Raw genomic sequence first — 15,534 nt, 5'->3', positions numbered from 1 at the left:
AGGGAGTTGCCCTACCTGGGGCTCTCCACCCTGGCTGCATATCAGAATCACCTGGGGAGCTTTACAGAAGACCTTGGCCCACCGCCAGAGATTCCCACCGAACAAAAACAGCACACTCGGGACTCCCCTGAAAAGGTGAGTCCGCCTCCTATCCTCCAGTCCCTGTGACTGTGACTTTATTTGGAAAAGGGGTCTTTGCAGATGTAATTAAGGATCCCGAGGTGAGATCATCCTGAATGCAATGACTGGTGTCCTTACACAAAGGGGAGAGGACGCAGTGACAGAGGAGAAGGCCACGGGAAGACGGAAGCAGAGACTGGAGTGATGCTGCCACAACCCAGGAACTCCCGCAGCCACCAGAAGCTGGAAGGGACGTGGACACACCCTCCTGTGGAAGCTTCGGAGGGAGTGTACCTCTGCTGACACCTACATTCGGGGCTTCCAGCCTCCCGGGCTGTGGGAGATTAAGCTTCTGTTGTTTGTGGTAATTTGTTACGGCAGCCCTAGGAAACTAATACCAGCACTGCCCACTTGTGTGAACACAGTGGCTGAAAGGAATGCTCTTCGAGAAGTTCCCATCAACCACATGCTCTCCCTGAGTGGCCATTTCTGCCTCTGTGAAAGGAGGCGAATGCTTCCAGCCCTGATGAGATGATGCCCGGGAAAGGGCCTTGTCAGCAGGGCAGCTCCGACAGTGTGCGGGAGGTGCCGTGCCAGATCCGCCACTGCCGGATGAGTCCTGGCACCTTTCCCGGCCTCAGTTTTCTCAAAGTGGAGCTGTAAGCCCTGACCTGATGATGCCATCACAGGCGAGATAAGAGTGGGAGGGGTTCTGATGGCTTAAGTTAGGGTTGGGTGCAAGGGAGCCGAGAACGCGCAAGGGACCCACGTTCTGCTATTAAGCGGGGGTGAGGGTCTCTTTGGCACTGTTCTGCCTTCAGACAGCCTTTTGCACGAAGAGGACAGTCTGGGCCCACCCAGGAGGAGCTGGCCGGGCCCCTGAGGAGTAGGTGCCTGGTTGGGAAAATAACTTCCTATACCTGTACCCTAAAAGCGCAGGTGCCAGGGAGAGGCAGAGGGAGAGATGGGAGACTCCAAGTCACATGGATGCGCGGGGCTAATCTCCCAAAAAGGATTATATGAGTTACGTTTTATAAGGTGTCTGGGCCTTCCCTGGTGGTGCAGTGGTTAAGAATCCGCCTGCCAATGCAGAGGACACGGGTTCGAGCCCTGGTCTGGGAAGATCCCACATGCCGCGGAGCAACTAAGCCATGCGCCACAACTACTGAGCCTGCAATCCAGAGCCCACGAGCCACAACTACTGAGCTCACACACCACAGCTACCGAAGCCCATGTGACTAGAGCCCGTGCTTCGCGACAGGAGAAGCCACCGCAATGAGAAGCCTGCGCACCGCAACGAAGAGTAGCCCCCACTCACCACAACTAGAGAAAGCCCACGCTCACCAACGAAGACCCAACACAGCCAAAACTAATTAAAAAGAAAGAAAGAAAGAAACCCACTGACCATTTCCCTTTATGTTGGGAGACTCATCTTCCCTCTTTCGCTCCCCAAGCCACACACCCGGAGGCCTGCAGGGGGCTGGAGTCTGGTGGGGCACTGCATCTCTGTTCACCTTCCTGGTGTCTGTGTATGGCTGGGATGTGGGGGTACCTGTACCTGCTGCAGCGCCTACAGGGTGGGGATGAGCCAGCTCTATAGGCTTCAAGCAGCTCATGCCCCATTCTGTCTTCGAAGCCCCTCACTGCCATGGGCATCAAAAGAAAGCACACACCCTTTGCCTTCCCCCTTCAAAGGCCTTCATAGCTCATAGCTCATCTAGTCCCCCAGTACCCTTGGGAAGGCAGAGCAAGGATTAACGAGGGACCTGCCTGAGGCCACTCTGAATTCAGCATAAGCTGGGACTGGGATCCACGCTCCCCTGTCAAGCTCTGGTTTGCACAGGAGGACTGCCTCCCTGTTGGTACAGCCACATCACTTGCCCTTCAAGAACTTAAGTCTGAGAGGACAAGCTAGTCCAGACTGAGAGGCACACACACACACACACACACACCCCTTTACAAGATATGTAGCCACAGGAAAACCTAATAGGCCGGATGCTCACTAGCATGATTGAGGATCCACAGAAAGGACCTTAGCGATCATCAGCTGCAGCCCACTCACTGCAAATGGGGAAACTGAGGCTCAGAAAGGGACAGAGATTTGCTGCAGGTTACAGAGCTAAATGGAGGCTAGAGCCCAGGTCTCTGGACCCCAGGTCCAGTACTCCTGCCACTGCCTGCACACCTAGCAAACAAGGCGAGGCAGGGAGAAGGAGCTCAGATAGCCTGGGGCCACAGGTGGGGTGCACCTCCACTTCAGTCTGGGAGTTTTATCCAAAGAGTGGACTTTCCTGAGTTCCTCTGGGAGGGGGAGGGGGGAAGGCAGGAAGTAGCTGCAGCCTGTTCCTTCAGCACATGGGAGTAGCACGGAGTCTGGGTGGCGGGGGTCAGGGGGTGATGTTTTTTCTTTGCCCTCTGTGTGCCTTTGACTCTTATCACCGTGTCCTCTGAGTGGCAGAGGTCCAGGCCCAGCACCTTCCAGACCTGGGGAAAGGGTGAGGGTGGCAAAGCACCCCCCTGCTGGGGCACTCCCGAGACAGCTGGGTGGAACTGATGACAGGGGCCCAGAGCAGCCAGGAGCCTCTCCCACGGGGGAGAGTTCATGGTCGGGTGGGGCTGCGGGCACCCAGTTGTTTTTTTCCCTGTGCTCCACCCCATGCATTCTTCCGAAGAGCAGGCTCAGTGGCCCTGCCCTCCAGGAGGCCTCGGGGCTCCCAGGTCTCTGCCCCTGAAAGTGGGGGTGGGCATGAAGGGCATGGAAGGTGCAGGGGAGAGGGGGCCTACGGACACTCCCGACTCCACCTGGGCGCCGGGCTTGCCTCGCACCGCAGGTTGGCGAGTGAGGGGGCGACCCTTTGGAGGTCACGGAGCCCGGCGTGGCTGGCACACTGTTAGGTGCAGGCCCCACGATGGGACCTGTGCCCTGCCTCGGCTCCTCCCCCGCCCGCCCCTCCCGGCCCCGCCCCGCGCGGGAGGGGTGGGCGGGGCCCGCGGGGGAGCGCGCCGACCTCCCAGCCAGGTGCAGCGCGGGCTGTCCCGTGGCGGACGCGGCCGGGAGGAGAGTTCGGGTCTCCTCCTGCCTGTGCTGCGTCCCTGCGCCTTCTCAGCCGGATGCCCGAGACACTCAGAACCCAGGTAACCGAGGGCGGGACACCCCCGCGGCACGCGTCCTCCCGCCTCCCTGTCCACGCGCACCCCGCCTCGGCGGCCGCCCCCCAGACTCCCCGGAGCCCGCCGGCCGCTCTCCGGGAGGCTCTTGGAAAGTTTGCGCCCGGAATGCCGTGCACCGGACGGCGGCGAAATGCAGCCACTTTTGCCCTCGCGCCCTCCGCCCGGGAGCCGATGCGGTGGGGTAGCCGCTGCCGGTTCACGGGGTCTCCGCTGAGATCGGTTGGAAGTTTGCCTTCTCGCTTTTCCCATCCCTCACTCTTCTGAGCGTTTGCGTCCCTCCCCCGTGTCCCTCAGTTCCTTTAAAAATATGTATATATCCTTAGATGGGGACGGCAGAGTTGGAGATTTCTTAAGGGATGTTTACGTTTGTGCTTCCCGCCTCCTCCGGCCAACATGTACGTTAGGAGACTGTACTGAGCCAGACAGGGTGCGGGTGAGGGGGCGGCCCTCTGCCGGGCGTGGGGTGGGGGCCGGGCGCCGTCTGGGCCCTGCTGAAGTGGGTGCCCAGCCACGGGGAGTTCTGGGCTTTTGTCTTGTCTCCCGCAGGTCACAGCCCAGCGGGGCATCCTCGGCTCCCCCAGCACTCCTCGAGATGAGCACTGGGGAGAGAGGGTAGGCAGAGGCAGGGATCTAGAGCGACCTCTATAACCCTTGACGATTTGAACAGAATGGGCTTCCTCTTGCCTTAGCTGCGAGGAGGGCTCAGCTGTGTGTGGGAAAGGGGATGAAAGATGGTCCTAACCACGCAGAAGCAGAGAGGACAGGTGGGGGAGATCAGAGCATCAGAGAAGAGCTAACAGCACTCACGTGGACACTTCCTTGATTTCATCCACACCCCCTCCCTAATTAACCGGTGAGGTAGTAGGTCTTAATCCATTGTCAGATGAGCAAAAAAGGAGGCTCCAAGAGGTTAAGTAACTTGCTGGAGAAAAGTGGTGGACCTGGACCACAAACCACAGTCGGATGGTTGGTTCTCCATTTTTCTGGGCCCCTGATCAGCAGGGGTTCATTTCTTCTCCCCTTCCCTTGAGTTTCTTCCCCTGAAAGGGGTAGGCCCAGAGAGTGCACCTCCAAGAAGAAATAAAATCTGGTCAGGAAGCTCCTCCAACAGAGGGCCGACTCCTTGCTAAGCTAGGAGGTCTGCAGGAGGCGAGGACCTGTTTTGTTCACGGCTGTAACCATAGTACCTGGCACTCTCGGAAGGTGCCCCACAAGAATGGAATGAATTAACCTGAAATAGCAGAGCCTCTTTTCCAGCTGATGAATCTTTGCCCTTGGTGAACAGAAAGGGCATTCTGAAAAGTCAGACCAGAAAGGTGCCCAATGCCATCACTGCGGGTCCTTGAAATCCTTACCCCACTTGGTTCTTTTAAGCCAGTGAGCACATCCATAATCCCATGTGCCTTTCCAGACAGCCAGGCTTTCACCTTACCCCCAGTCTACTTCTTGTCAGGCTAGGAGAAGCAGCAGGAAGTGGGTTCCATGCCCAACTTGGCCCTGCTCTAGGTTGAAGGCAGAGGACCCTTGGCCCGTCTATACCAAGTCTTACCCATCTCTCCAAGAAATCTTATTTGGAAACTCTAATCTTCATTGCCTCTTCCCTGATCCTTCCATGGGGCAACCATGGATTCAGGTTGGATCCATGGATTCAGGGAAGAGGACTTGCTTTTCTGAGCCTCAATTGCCTCATCTGTAAAATGGGGACAATAGAATCTGCATGGCTTTACATGAGAGTGTGTGGTCCAAAGCGCTCTGCAAGCTGCAAAGCAGACTGTGAGAGACGATTTTTCTTTCCTCACATGTTTGTTAGCCTGACCTCCCCAGGTGGGCTGTAAATTCCTTCTGGGAAGGGATCACACATCTTGGTATCCCTCTGAGAGCTCTCCTCATTGTGAGCACACAGTAGGTTCACAGGAATGGAAGAGGAATTGCTAAAATTGGTGAAAAATCCACCGCTGCCCCCATGTGAGGAGAGGGGATACTCTACAATACAGGGGAGGGTATAGGAGGGACGGGAGGGGTCTGAGATCCAAGACCAGGAACGAATGGGAAGGCAGGGCGTAGCGGACTTTCCATGGCAGTGCCCTGAAGACTTTTGAGGCTGTGCCAGGAACCTTATAACCTTGGACTCCTTAGCAGATGTGGTGTCTGCTTTGGCCTGAGGACAGGCCAGGACACCCAGAGTTGACCAGTTCTGCTCCTTGGGGGAAACCACTGAGAACATAGCTGGGATTCAAGCCCCTGCACGTCCCCACTCCCATCCCCCCGCCCACACACACACACCACCTGTTCCTCCCCAGGGGTTTGTGCACACGTAGGGCCCACCCAGCTTCCTACTGCCTGTTCCTGGCTCTTAACAAGAACCCAGTGGAGTAAGACCTTTAGACACAGAATATCTCAGCTGGAATAAGCCTTAGAGGTCATATCTCTACACCCCTTCCCTGCTTTGCTTTCCATAGCACATGTCACCATCTAACATCCTGTATATTAAGAATATTGAAGAATCTTGTTTCTTGGCTGTCTTCCCTGTTCGAGTATCAGCTCCATGAGGGCAGGGCTTTCGATCTGTTTTATTCTGCTCTATTCCCAGGAGTCAGAGCAGTGCCTGGTGCGCAGTGGGTGCTTAGTTAATATGCGTTGAGTAAATGAATGCATCCAGGCCACGCTTCCTCATTGTACGGTTGGGGAGACTGAGGCCCAGAGACAGGAGTGACCTCTTGAAGACAGAGCTGGAGCTTCTCTTGATTGGACTTGAGTTAATTCTAAGCTGGGTCTCTGTCCCCTGCACCAGGCTGCTAGGGGTGCTTAGGAGCTGCCTTGGAAAGAACCTTCAGACCAGGTGCCCCCAGTTGCTCAGAGGGGCGGCTCCTAGCTGAACAGATCACCATCCACATAGAGTGATTTGAGAGCGCAAAGCGGGGAGCGCTCCCGGTTAGACCCGCATCCCCAGAAGAAACCTCCTAATGCTGCTTTCCAAAGGTGGGTGGTGCCTCTATTAGTGGTGAAAACAGTGCCGTCTCCAGGCAGCCTTTTCAGGTTCCCCAAGGGCACTGGACGACCCAGGCGGACCAGCCAAGTCCCTGGCAGCCCTGGGGAAAGAGGTGGAGCCTCAGATCTGCTGGGTCAAGGATAACAAACCAGTCTGAGAAGGCGCGACCAGATGTGTGGGCCAGGAAGAGCGAGGACATTATTCTGCCCAAGGCGTGGGAGAAGGTGGGGGGCTCTTAGGCCTCACTTAGGAATCTGATGAGTGGTTGTCTGGAGGCCCCAAGAGCTTGAAATTCTGAGGCACTGTGTCAGGACAAGCAGGATGGAGAAGGTTGCGTGTGTGTATGGGCGGGGGCATAGGGTAGAAGCTGGAACTATCTATGGGATAGAAAATATGGGAGACACATCCACGAACACCAAGCCACTTCAGTCTCCCTCCCCACCCCATCATTGTGCTGGCCAGTGTTGTTTCTGTAAAGGACTTTTGTCTGTGTTCTAAGGGAGAAGTCTAGGCCGTGTGGAACTGATTGGAGGAAAAGATACCTATGGCAAGAAGACCTCCCAAAGAGGCTATTGCAGGAACAGAGACAGGAGATGGGGTCCCTGGAGGTGGATTTCCTCCTGACACTCACTGGGAATGTAGACCCTTCCTAACTGCTTGGAGGAGCAGGGGTACATTTTTTTTTTTAATTTATGCATGTATGTATGGCTGCGTTGGGTCTTCGTTGCTGCGCGCGGGCTTTCTCTAGTTGCGGCGAGCGGGGGCTGCTCTTTGTTGCCGTGTGCGGACTTCTCATCGCGGTGGCTTGTCTTTGTTGTGGCGCACGGGCTCTAGAGCGCAGGCTCAGTAGTTGTGGCGCACGGGCTTAGTTGCTCCGCGGCACGTGGGATCTTCCCAGACCAGGGCTCAAACCCGTGTCCCCTGCATTGGCATGCGGATTCTTAACCACTGCACCACCAGGGAAGTCCCCTGAGTTACATTTTTAATAATAGTAATAAGCATGCAATAAATGCTAGTCGGATGCCAGGCACTGTTCTAAGCACTTTACTTGTACTAGGTAGTCCTTACCACAGCCATGAGGTTGAAACCGTATCATCTCCCTTTTACAGATGAGGAAACTGAGCTTCAGAAAGGTGGCGTAACTTTGCCCAAAATGACACTTGCAGGGAGAGGGGCACCAGAATTAGTCGGGCTCCAGACCCTGCAGCCTTAGCCTCCATGCTGTGCTGCCTCAGTCAGCCAAGTAGGCCACACAGACAGGACAAAGAGCCTGGAGGCCAGGGTGGTCGACACACACGTGGAGACAGGGGAAGCAGCTCCTGTGCAGGCCCCCACATTAGATGCATAGGGAACTTTGGCGATTTCCCTGCTATTGACCCCCAAATCTTCTCCCATTGGTATTGTGGTTTGCCAAATTAAAAGCTGAAATTGATGTTGGGAGAGACTCCAGAAGTTGGGCTTTGAAGGATGTGTAGGGTTTTTTACCAGCGTGTTGGGAAAACTGGGGAGGAAGGGAGGCAGGGCAGGTGGAGGGAACAATGATAATGCTTTGCCTGAAGAAATGAGTCCATAATAGTGACTCGTCCTGGGCTTCCCTGGTGGCGCAGTGGTTAAGAATCCACCTGCCAATGCAGGGGACATGGGTTCTATCTCTGGTCCGGGAAGATCCCACATGCCGCGGAGCAACCCAGCCTGTGCGCCACAACTACTGAGCCTGAGCTCTAGAGCCTCCGAGCCACAACTACTGAGCCTGCATGCCATATCTATTGAAGCCTGCGTGCCTAGAGCCCGTGCTCCGCAACAAGAGAAGCCGCCGCAATGAGAGGCCCGTGCGCCACAACTAGAGAAAGCCTGCATGCAGCAACGAAGACCCAACACAGCCCCCCCAAAAAAAAAAAAGTGACTCGTCCTGTGTCTGAGGCCACTGTAGCTCCCCTCCCCCCATTCTTGTCCCCCAGCCACTCCTTGTGGGCTCCCTTCCTGTGAAGAGGGGAGACCCTGACATGAGACATAGCTTATGCATTCCTGTCCCTTGCCTCCTTTATTACCACCGTCACTACAAGTCTGGTGGCTTTCAGCGACAGTAGATGGAAAAGTACGCCTGTTGTGACATGACATGAATCAGTCCTTCATAAATAATGGGGTTGCATTGTCAGTGCTAATGCCTGGACCTGTGCCCTAGTGTCTGGTCCACGGTGGGAGACATAGTGTTGGCTCCTGAGGGAAAAGGACAAGGGTGACTCTAGGTGTTATTCTGAAATTGTGCAGGATGGCAGCAAGGAGCCAACAGGTGTAAGAGATACAGTCATTTTTGGCAGCTAGGGAAAAGGACAGTGTTCCCCCAAAGCAGTGATCCTAGGTGTGATTTCTGCCCATGCTCTGTCCTCTCACCCAGGGTTTATCTTACAGAGTTGTCCCTTCTTCCGTCCTTGACACCAGGCTCGGGCCACCCCCAGAGAGCTCTGTGGGGAACTTGCGTGATGAATTTTGCCTAAACCTCAAAGGGCGTCTTGCCGGGATACACTGTAGCCCCTTAAGACATTCTTCCTCTTTGATTATGTGGGAGCCCTGTGGTCAGGATGACTTTGGTGGGATGCATTTGGAGCCGGCCAGAGGCACAGAGCCCAGCCATCACGGGTGTCTAGATCCCAGGGGCCTGAATTTGGCTACTCAGCCAGCTTGCCACTGGGCTTTGAGTCGGTCACTGGAGTCTGGGGAGCTGAAGGCCTGGTGTGGCAGGCGGGGAGCCCTGGATTCTAATTTTTTTTTTTATATATACTTTTTTTTTTTTTTTGGTCGGCGCCGCGTGGCATTCGGGATCTTAGTTCCCCCACCAGGGATTGAACACCGGCCCCCTGCAGCAGAAGCTCGGAGTCTTAACCACTGGACCGCCAGGGAAGTCCCCCTGACACGGTCTAACTCACAGTATGACTTTGGCCCTGTCCCTTCCTGGGCCCCAGTTTTCTCATCTGTAGAAGAGACAGCTTGGCTGAGATCAGCACCAGATACTTCTTTGCTGCAGGGCTGTCCTGTGTTTTGTAGGACGTTCGGCAGCAGCCCTGGCCTCTACCCACTAGACGCCAGTAACGCTACCTCTCACTTCTCTCGGCAAACAGCAGTGTCTCCAGACATTGCCCAACGACCGCGGTGGGCAGAATTGTCTCTGGTTGAGAACCACGGGGTTAGATGGTCTCTGAAGACCCTCCCACTGGTTACCCCCAGGACCAGGAAGACACTTTTCTCTTTCAGCCCCTGTTTTGGAGATGCTGACTGTGTGAGAACCAAGGAGCCTGTGCATGGGGTCTCCAAGGGCTTACGGGGTAGGATGTGAGCTATGAGAACAGGAAAGGCTCTGGGCCCACTGGGCCTCTTGCTGAGAGCCAAGGCCAAGGTCTTTTTGCCTCCCAGGCCTTGGGTTACATAAGAAGGTAGGGGGCGGGGGGAAGCAGGCCTGTAGTTGGCCCAGGCGCTAAGGTCAGCATCCGTCCAGCCAGTGACTAATCATCTCTACATGCCCTAAGGACTTAGCTGCTCCGTGGTCCCCTCTCCCACTGCCCTGGGAGGGGACACAGGAAGTGAATCAGCCCACCCACAGTGCAGAGGAAGGAGAAGGTGGAGCACAGCAGTGTTAGACCCAAGGGCCACACACTGTTACCCCAACCCATCCCTGGTTTTATTTTGTTTATTCCTCCCAAGTTAGTTGTTTATTAACCCGCCCGTGGAAGCCCCTTCTGACCTTGTTGCTTAATGGAAGGGTGAAGATTTATCTTCTCCAGGAATGGGAGGAGTTTGTCAATGAATCTTGGAAGTAAATCACTGTTCTGAGGACAACAGGCTCAGAAATTTGGGGTAGTGTTAACCCAAAATGATCGGTTTGGGTTATACTTTTTTTTTTTTGCGGTACACGGGCCTCTCACTGCTGTGGCCTCTCCCGTTGCGGAGCACAGGCTCCGGACGTGCAGGCTCAGTGGCCATGGCTCACGGGCCCAGCTGCTCCGCGGCATGTGGGATGTTCCCAGACCAGGACACAAACCTGTGTCCCCTGCATCGGCAGGCGGACTCTCAACCACTGAGCCACCAGGGAAGCCCTGGGTTATTCATTCTTATAGTTCTCATTGAAGGACGAGAGACTGCTCTAGACGGCAGGTTAGATGCTGAGGAAGGAGCAGGGAGTCAGACAAGCCCCCTGCCTCAGAACCCTGCAGTCTGGGAGTACAGAGGTCAGTCTGTAATTGCAGTGCCCAGAGGAGGGTCTGGTCAGCTCCACCCAGGGTGTGAGGTAGGGAATTGGGGATGGAGGGTGGGGGCGTGCATGGGTTTTTTTTGGGAGGTAATGGTAGCGTGCAGAGGGTTTCAACGAGGAGAGCTGGGTTTTGATTTTGGTTTTTGCCTTTTTTATTGTGGTAAAATATACATAACATACGATTTACCATTTTAATCATTTCAAAGTATACAGTTCAGTGCCATTAAGGACATTCACCTCGTTGTACAACCATCCCCACCATCCAGCTCCGGAATTCTTTGCACTTTACAAAACCAGAACTCCGTACCCGTTAACTCCCCTTTCCCTCCTCCCCTCAGCCCCTGGTAACCACCCTGCTTCTTTCTGTCTCTGTGAATTTGACTATTCTGGGTACGTCACCTAAGCAGAGTCTTACAACATGTGAGGTTTTTTTGTTTTTTTTTTTTTTGCGGTACACGGGCCTCTCACTGTTGTGGCCTCTCCTGTTGCGGAGCACAGGCTCTGGACGCGCAGGCTCAGCGGCCATGGCTCACGGGCCCAGCCGCTCCGCGGCATGTGGGATCTTCCCGGACCGGGGCACGAACCCGTATCCCCTGCATCGGCAGGCGGACTCTCAACCACTGCGCCACCAGGGAAGTCCAACATGTGAGTTTTTGTGTCTGGCTTCTTTCCCTTAGCATGATGTTTAAAGATTTATCAGTGTTGTGGTATACGTCAGAATTTCCCTCCTTTTGAAGGCTGAATAATATTCCAGTTGTGGATAGCCCACATTTTGTTTATCCATCCATCTGTCGATGGACAAGGGTTGCTTCCACCTTTTGGCTTTTGTCAGTATTGCTGCTATGAACATGGCTGTACAAATGTCTGTTTGGGTCCCTGCTTTCAGTTCTTTGGGGTGTATTCCCAGAAGTGGAATTGCTGGATCATATGGAAATTCTGTGTTTCATATTTTGAGGAACCACCATACCGTTGAGGAATAGGTGTTGGAACTAGATCTGAAGGATGAACATGAGCTCTCCAGGCCTCTAGGTAGAGGAAGAGGGAGGAAAGGGGGAGGGGGAGGAGGGAGGGCAGGGGAGGAGAGAGCCTGGACTGCGGCAGGAGACAAGTGGCACAGTGGTGTTTGTGCTTGGGGCTGGAGATGGGGCCCTGGACGGGTAGAGTGCGAAGGGTCTTGGACCAGGCGAGGAACTTGGGCTCCATGCTGTAGGCAGAGAGAAGCACTGAAGGGGGTTTTAATCAGGAAGTGATAGAGGCCTATTATCATCTTAGATGGACAGAGCTGGGAGTGATGTCACAGATGGTCTGGGAGGGAAAGAGGCTTAAGGCAAGAAGCAAGTGGGAGAAAACTGGGTAACACTGGAGCCTCGTGGTTGGGGCGGGTGGAGGGAGCAGGTCTGGAGGGTGGGTGCGCTGCACAGGGTGCCCAGGTTTGCGCTTTGGTGCTGGGTGAGTGGTGGCGAGGCTGCCGGTAAGCTTATAGGAGGAGCAGCCAGTTTGACAAGATGATGAGGGCATATCCACTGGCTTGAAGGGACCATGGAGCCACCTGGGCAGAGGCAGGATTTGAGGGCTGCGCAAAGCTGGGCAGAGCTAGGTGCTGTAGAATAGGGGGAGAAGCTGGTCCGGGGCAGGGAAAGGACCGCCATCGGATGGCACAGAGGACCCAGCGGAGCTGGAGGCCAGGACACAGGGAGGCCTCTGCTCAGTACTGCTCGGTCCCTGCCTTGCGTATTTCATATCAATCCGCGCATTTTCACTGCCAAGCTCGAGGCTCTGAGCTTGAGGCTGGGCACGGGAGGTGGAGATACAGAGATAAACCCAAGCCAGTGACTAATTCATTTATTCATCCCATAAAGCTTAGGAAATGGAACTTGGCCAATACCTTTGCACAGTTAAATATTGACACAATTGGGATAGGTGCTATGCAGGAGAAATGGAGCATGTTATGAAAGTGTGTCAGAGGACATGCTTAATCTAGGGCAGGGTTTCTCACATCGGCACTCTTGCCATTCTGCGTCAGGTAATTCTTTGTCGTGGGGTCTGTCCGGTTTAGTAGCTTCCCTGGTCTCCACCCACGCGATGCCAGTAAGTAGCCACACACAACCCACCCCCAGTTGTGATCAACAAAAATGTCTCTAGACATTGCCAAATGTCCCCTGGGAGGCAAAATCACCCTCAGTTGAGAGCCATTTGCCTAGGGGCCAGGAGAGACTTCTTTTTTTTTTTTTTTTTTAGGAGAGACTTCTTGAGAGAATGATGGTAATCTGAGTTCTAGAATAAAGCAGGGGTGGGGAGTGGAGGGGAATATTCGGGACACAGGTAACTGTGTGCAGAGGTCCTGAGGTGGGAAGGAGTGAGGAGGCTGGGGGAGCCGATGAGGAAGGCTTCCATTAGGTGGGCACTGTTGGGGGCAGGGAAGAGCGGATGGATTCAGGGATACTCAGGAGGGAACACAGGCAAGGGAGCCTCCTGGGTGTGGAGGATGAAAGTGGCTGGAAGCTGGCAAGTTACATTTTGGGCCTGTTGGGTGAGCGATACCTGGGGGTCCTCCAGGTGGGGCCCTGCGCTCAAAAGAGAGGTCTGGCTGGAGATGCACATTTGGGAGTGACATGCGTGTAAATGATGAGCTTAGCCTTGGGTAGACCAGATGGCCCAGGGGGAGTGTGTGGACCAAGCAGAGAGGAGGGCCTAGAAGTGAGCTCCAGGGGTGCCAGCATTCAGAGACAGAGCGTTGGGAGGTGTCCCAGAGAGGGAGCAGGGAACCCGGGGAGCCCGGTGCTGGAGGAGCCCGAGGATGCTGAAGGATGGGGGCTGGCCCACGGTGAAGTCTCTGGAGCCTTCAGGTAAGAAGAGAACTGGGAAGTGGCCGCTGGATTTAGAGTCCGGTGGCTGCCACGGGGGAGGTCAGCCTGGGGTCGCTGAGGAAGGGGCAGGAGGGGACGGAGGGGGCTGGTAGGCAGCTTTTCCAAACCTGTGTCAGCAGAAGGTGAGGAGAGAGCATGAATTTCAGAAGGGAAGTGAGTTAGGGAGGGTTTTGTTTTATTTGTTTAATCTTGCTTGTTTTGCCCCCACCCTCCTTTTTTTTTCCTTAGAAAATAAAAGTACATGGTTCAGAATTCAAAAATTGTGAAGATTTCGCTGTGAAAAAGTCTCCACCCCCATCTCCCTTGGCCTCCCAGTGCCCTCCCCTCCTCAGAGGCAACTTTACCAGTTTCTTAACATATTCTTCCAGAGATATTTCATGCACAGATCAGTAAATGCATATGTGGTCTTTCCCTCCACATGGTAGCAGCACTATATGTATTCTTCTACCCCTGATTTGGTCTTTTTCCACTTAGCTCTTTTTTTTTTTTTTAATTTATTTATTTTATTTATTATTTACTTTTGGCTGCGTTGGGTCTTCGTTGCAGGGCGTGAGCTTCTCATTGCGGTGGCTCCTCTTGTTGCACAGCATGGACTCTAGGCGCACGGGCTTCAGTAGTTGCAGCACGAGGGCTCAGTAGTTGTGGCTCGCGGGCTCTAGAGCACAGGCTCAGCAGTTGTGGTGCACGGGCTTAGTTGCTCCGCGGCATATGTGGGATCTTCCCGGACCAGGGCTCGAACCCGTGTCCCCTGCGTGGGCAGGCGGATTCTCAACCACTGCGCCACCAGGGAAGCCCCCACTTAGCTCTCTTGAGAAGCTTCCAGATCAGTACGTGGAGAGCTTCTTCATTCTCCTTTACAGCTATATGATGTTCCATGATATGGATGGCACGTAATTTATTTAACAAATCTCCTGTTTGGGGACATCACAGTGTCTCACTGAATCTCCTTGTGCTTCAGTCATTTTGCAGTGTTGGTGGGTGCATGTGGGGAAACGTCTCAGAAATGGAATTGGTGAGTCGGATGGTTTGTATTTTGAAAGATATCAGCAGGTTGCTCTCCATAGAATTTATAAGAATGTACACTCCTACCAGTAGTGTGCAAGGACGCTCATTTTTCTACACCCTCTGAAATAGAGTGTTACCAACTTACTGATGTTTGCCAATCTGGAAGACAAAGATAGTTTTTTTGTTTTATTTATTTATTTATGGCTGCGTTGGGTCTTCGTTGCTGCGCGCAGGCTTTCTTTAGTTGCGGCGAGCGGGGGCTACTCCTGATTGCAGTGCACGGGCTTCTCATTGCAGTGGCTTCTCTTGTTGCGGAGCATGGGCTCTAGGCGCACGGGCTTCAGTAGTTGTGGCACGTGGGCTCAGTAGTTGTGGCTCGCGGGCTCTAGAGCGCAGGCTCAGTAGTTGCGGCGCACAGACCTAGTTGCTCCGTGGCATGTGGGATCTTCCCCAACCAGGAATCGAACCCGTGTCCCCTGCATCGGCAGGCGGATTCTTAACCACTGTGCCACGCAGGGAAGTCCCAAAGATAGTTTCTTGGTGTAGTTTTAATTTGCATTTTTCTTGCTCTGAGTAAGGTTGAACATGTTTTCATAGATATAAGAGCCATGTGTATTTCCATTTCTGTGAAATGTCTATTCATATGTTTTGCCCATTTTCTATGAGGTTGTTGGTCCTTTTCTCATTGAATTAGAGGTGATCTTTGTGTATTAGGGGAAACTAGTCTTTTGTTGGGAATGTAATTTACAAGCATTTCCCCCCCCTGCAGTTCATCAAGGAAGTCTTTTGTTTTGTTTTTTTGCTCTTGCTGCTATGTTTTCAGAATTATGAACGCTGATGGGAGAGATTTGCTGGGGTGTGGGGGTCCCTGGCTCAGGGGTCCCTGAGGAAGCATTGGAGTGGGTTCCAGATTGAGACCAGGATGGGAAACACCTCTGCTGTGTAACAGGCAAGAAGGGCAGGTGGGAGGACGGTGCCGGTGCCAGGGGGTTGTTGGCAGCGAGTTTCGAGAGCAAGGGCAGATAGCTGGGTTCGTCCAGGCATGGGATTGTGTTAACAAGTTATCAGAAATTTAGAGGGGAGGAGAACTACTGTATTAGCGAGAGAGCGATCAGATTAATGAACGCTGACACCAGAGC

General features: G+C 54.0%; 1 protein-coding gene across 4 annotated transcripts in view; it reads left to right on the top strand.

Moving 5' to 3' along the window:
• Positions 1 to 2,871: 2,871 nt before the first annotated feature.
• PAQR5 (progestin and adipoQ receptor family member 5) overlaps positions 2,872 to 15,534 on the top strand; it is a 90,309-nt gene continuing 77,646 nt past the window's right edge. Inside the window, exons 1-2 of one of the 4 annotated variants that reach the window (XR_007476059.1) lie at positions 2,872 to 3,255; positions 3,838 to 13,369. Coding sequence is in view for 1 of the 4 variants with exons in the window: in XM_049706963.1 (XP_049562920.1) it covers positions 3,232 to 3,255 (24 nt within the window). In the remaining 3 variants the exon portion in view is untranslated. Of the gene's footprint in view, positions 3,256 to 3,837; positions 13,370 to 15,534 lie in introns of those variants that run through there. The other 3 variants (XM_004276242.3, XM_049706963.1, XM_049706960.1) reach the window with 3 other exon arrangements.

The sequence above is a fragment of the Orcinus orca genome, chromosome 2 (assembly GCF_937001465.1).
Source record: "Orcinus orca chromosome 2, mOrcOrc1.1, whole genome shotgun sequence".
Classification (NCBI taxonomy): domain Eukaryota; kingdom Metazoa; phylum Chordata; class Mammalia; order Artiodactyla; family Delphinidae; genus Orcinus; species Orcinus orca.
Note: the sequence above shows the minus strand (reverse complement) of the source record. Positions and strands in the feature narration are given on the sequence as shown.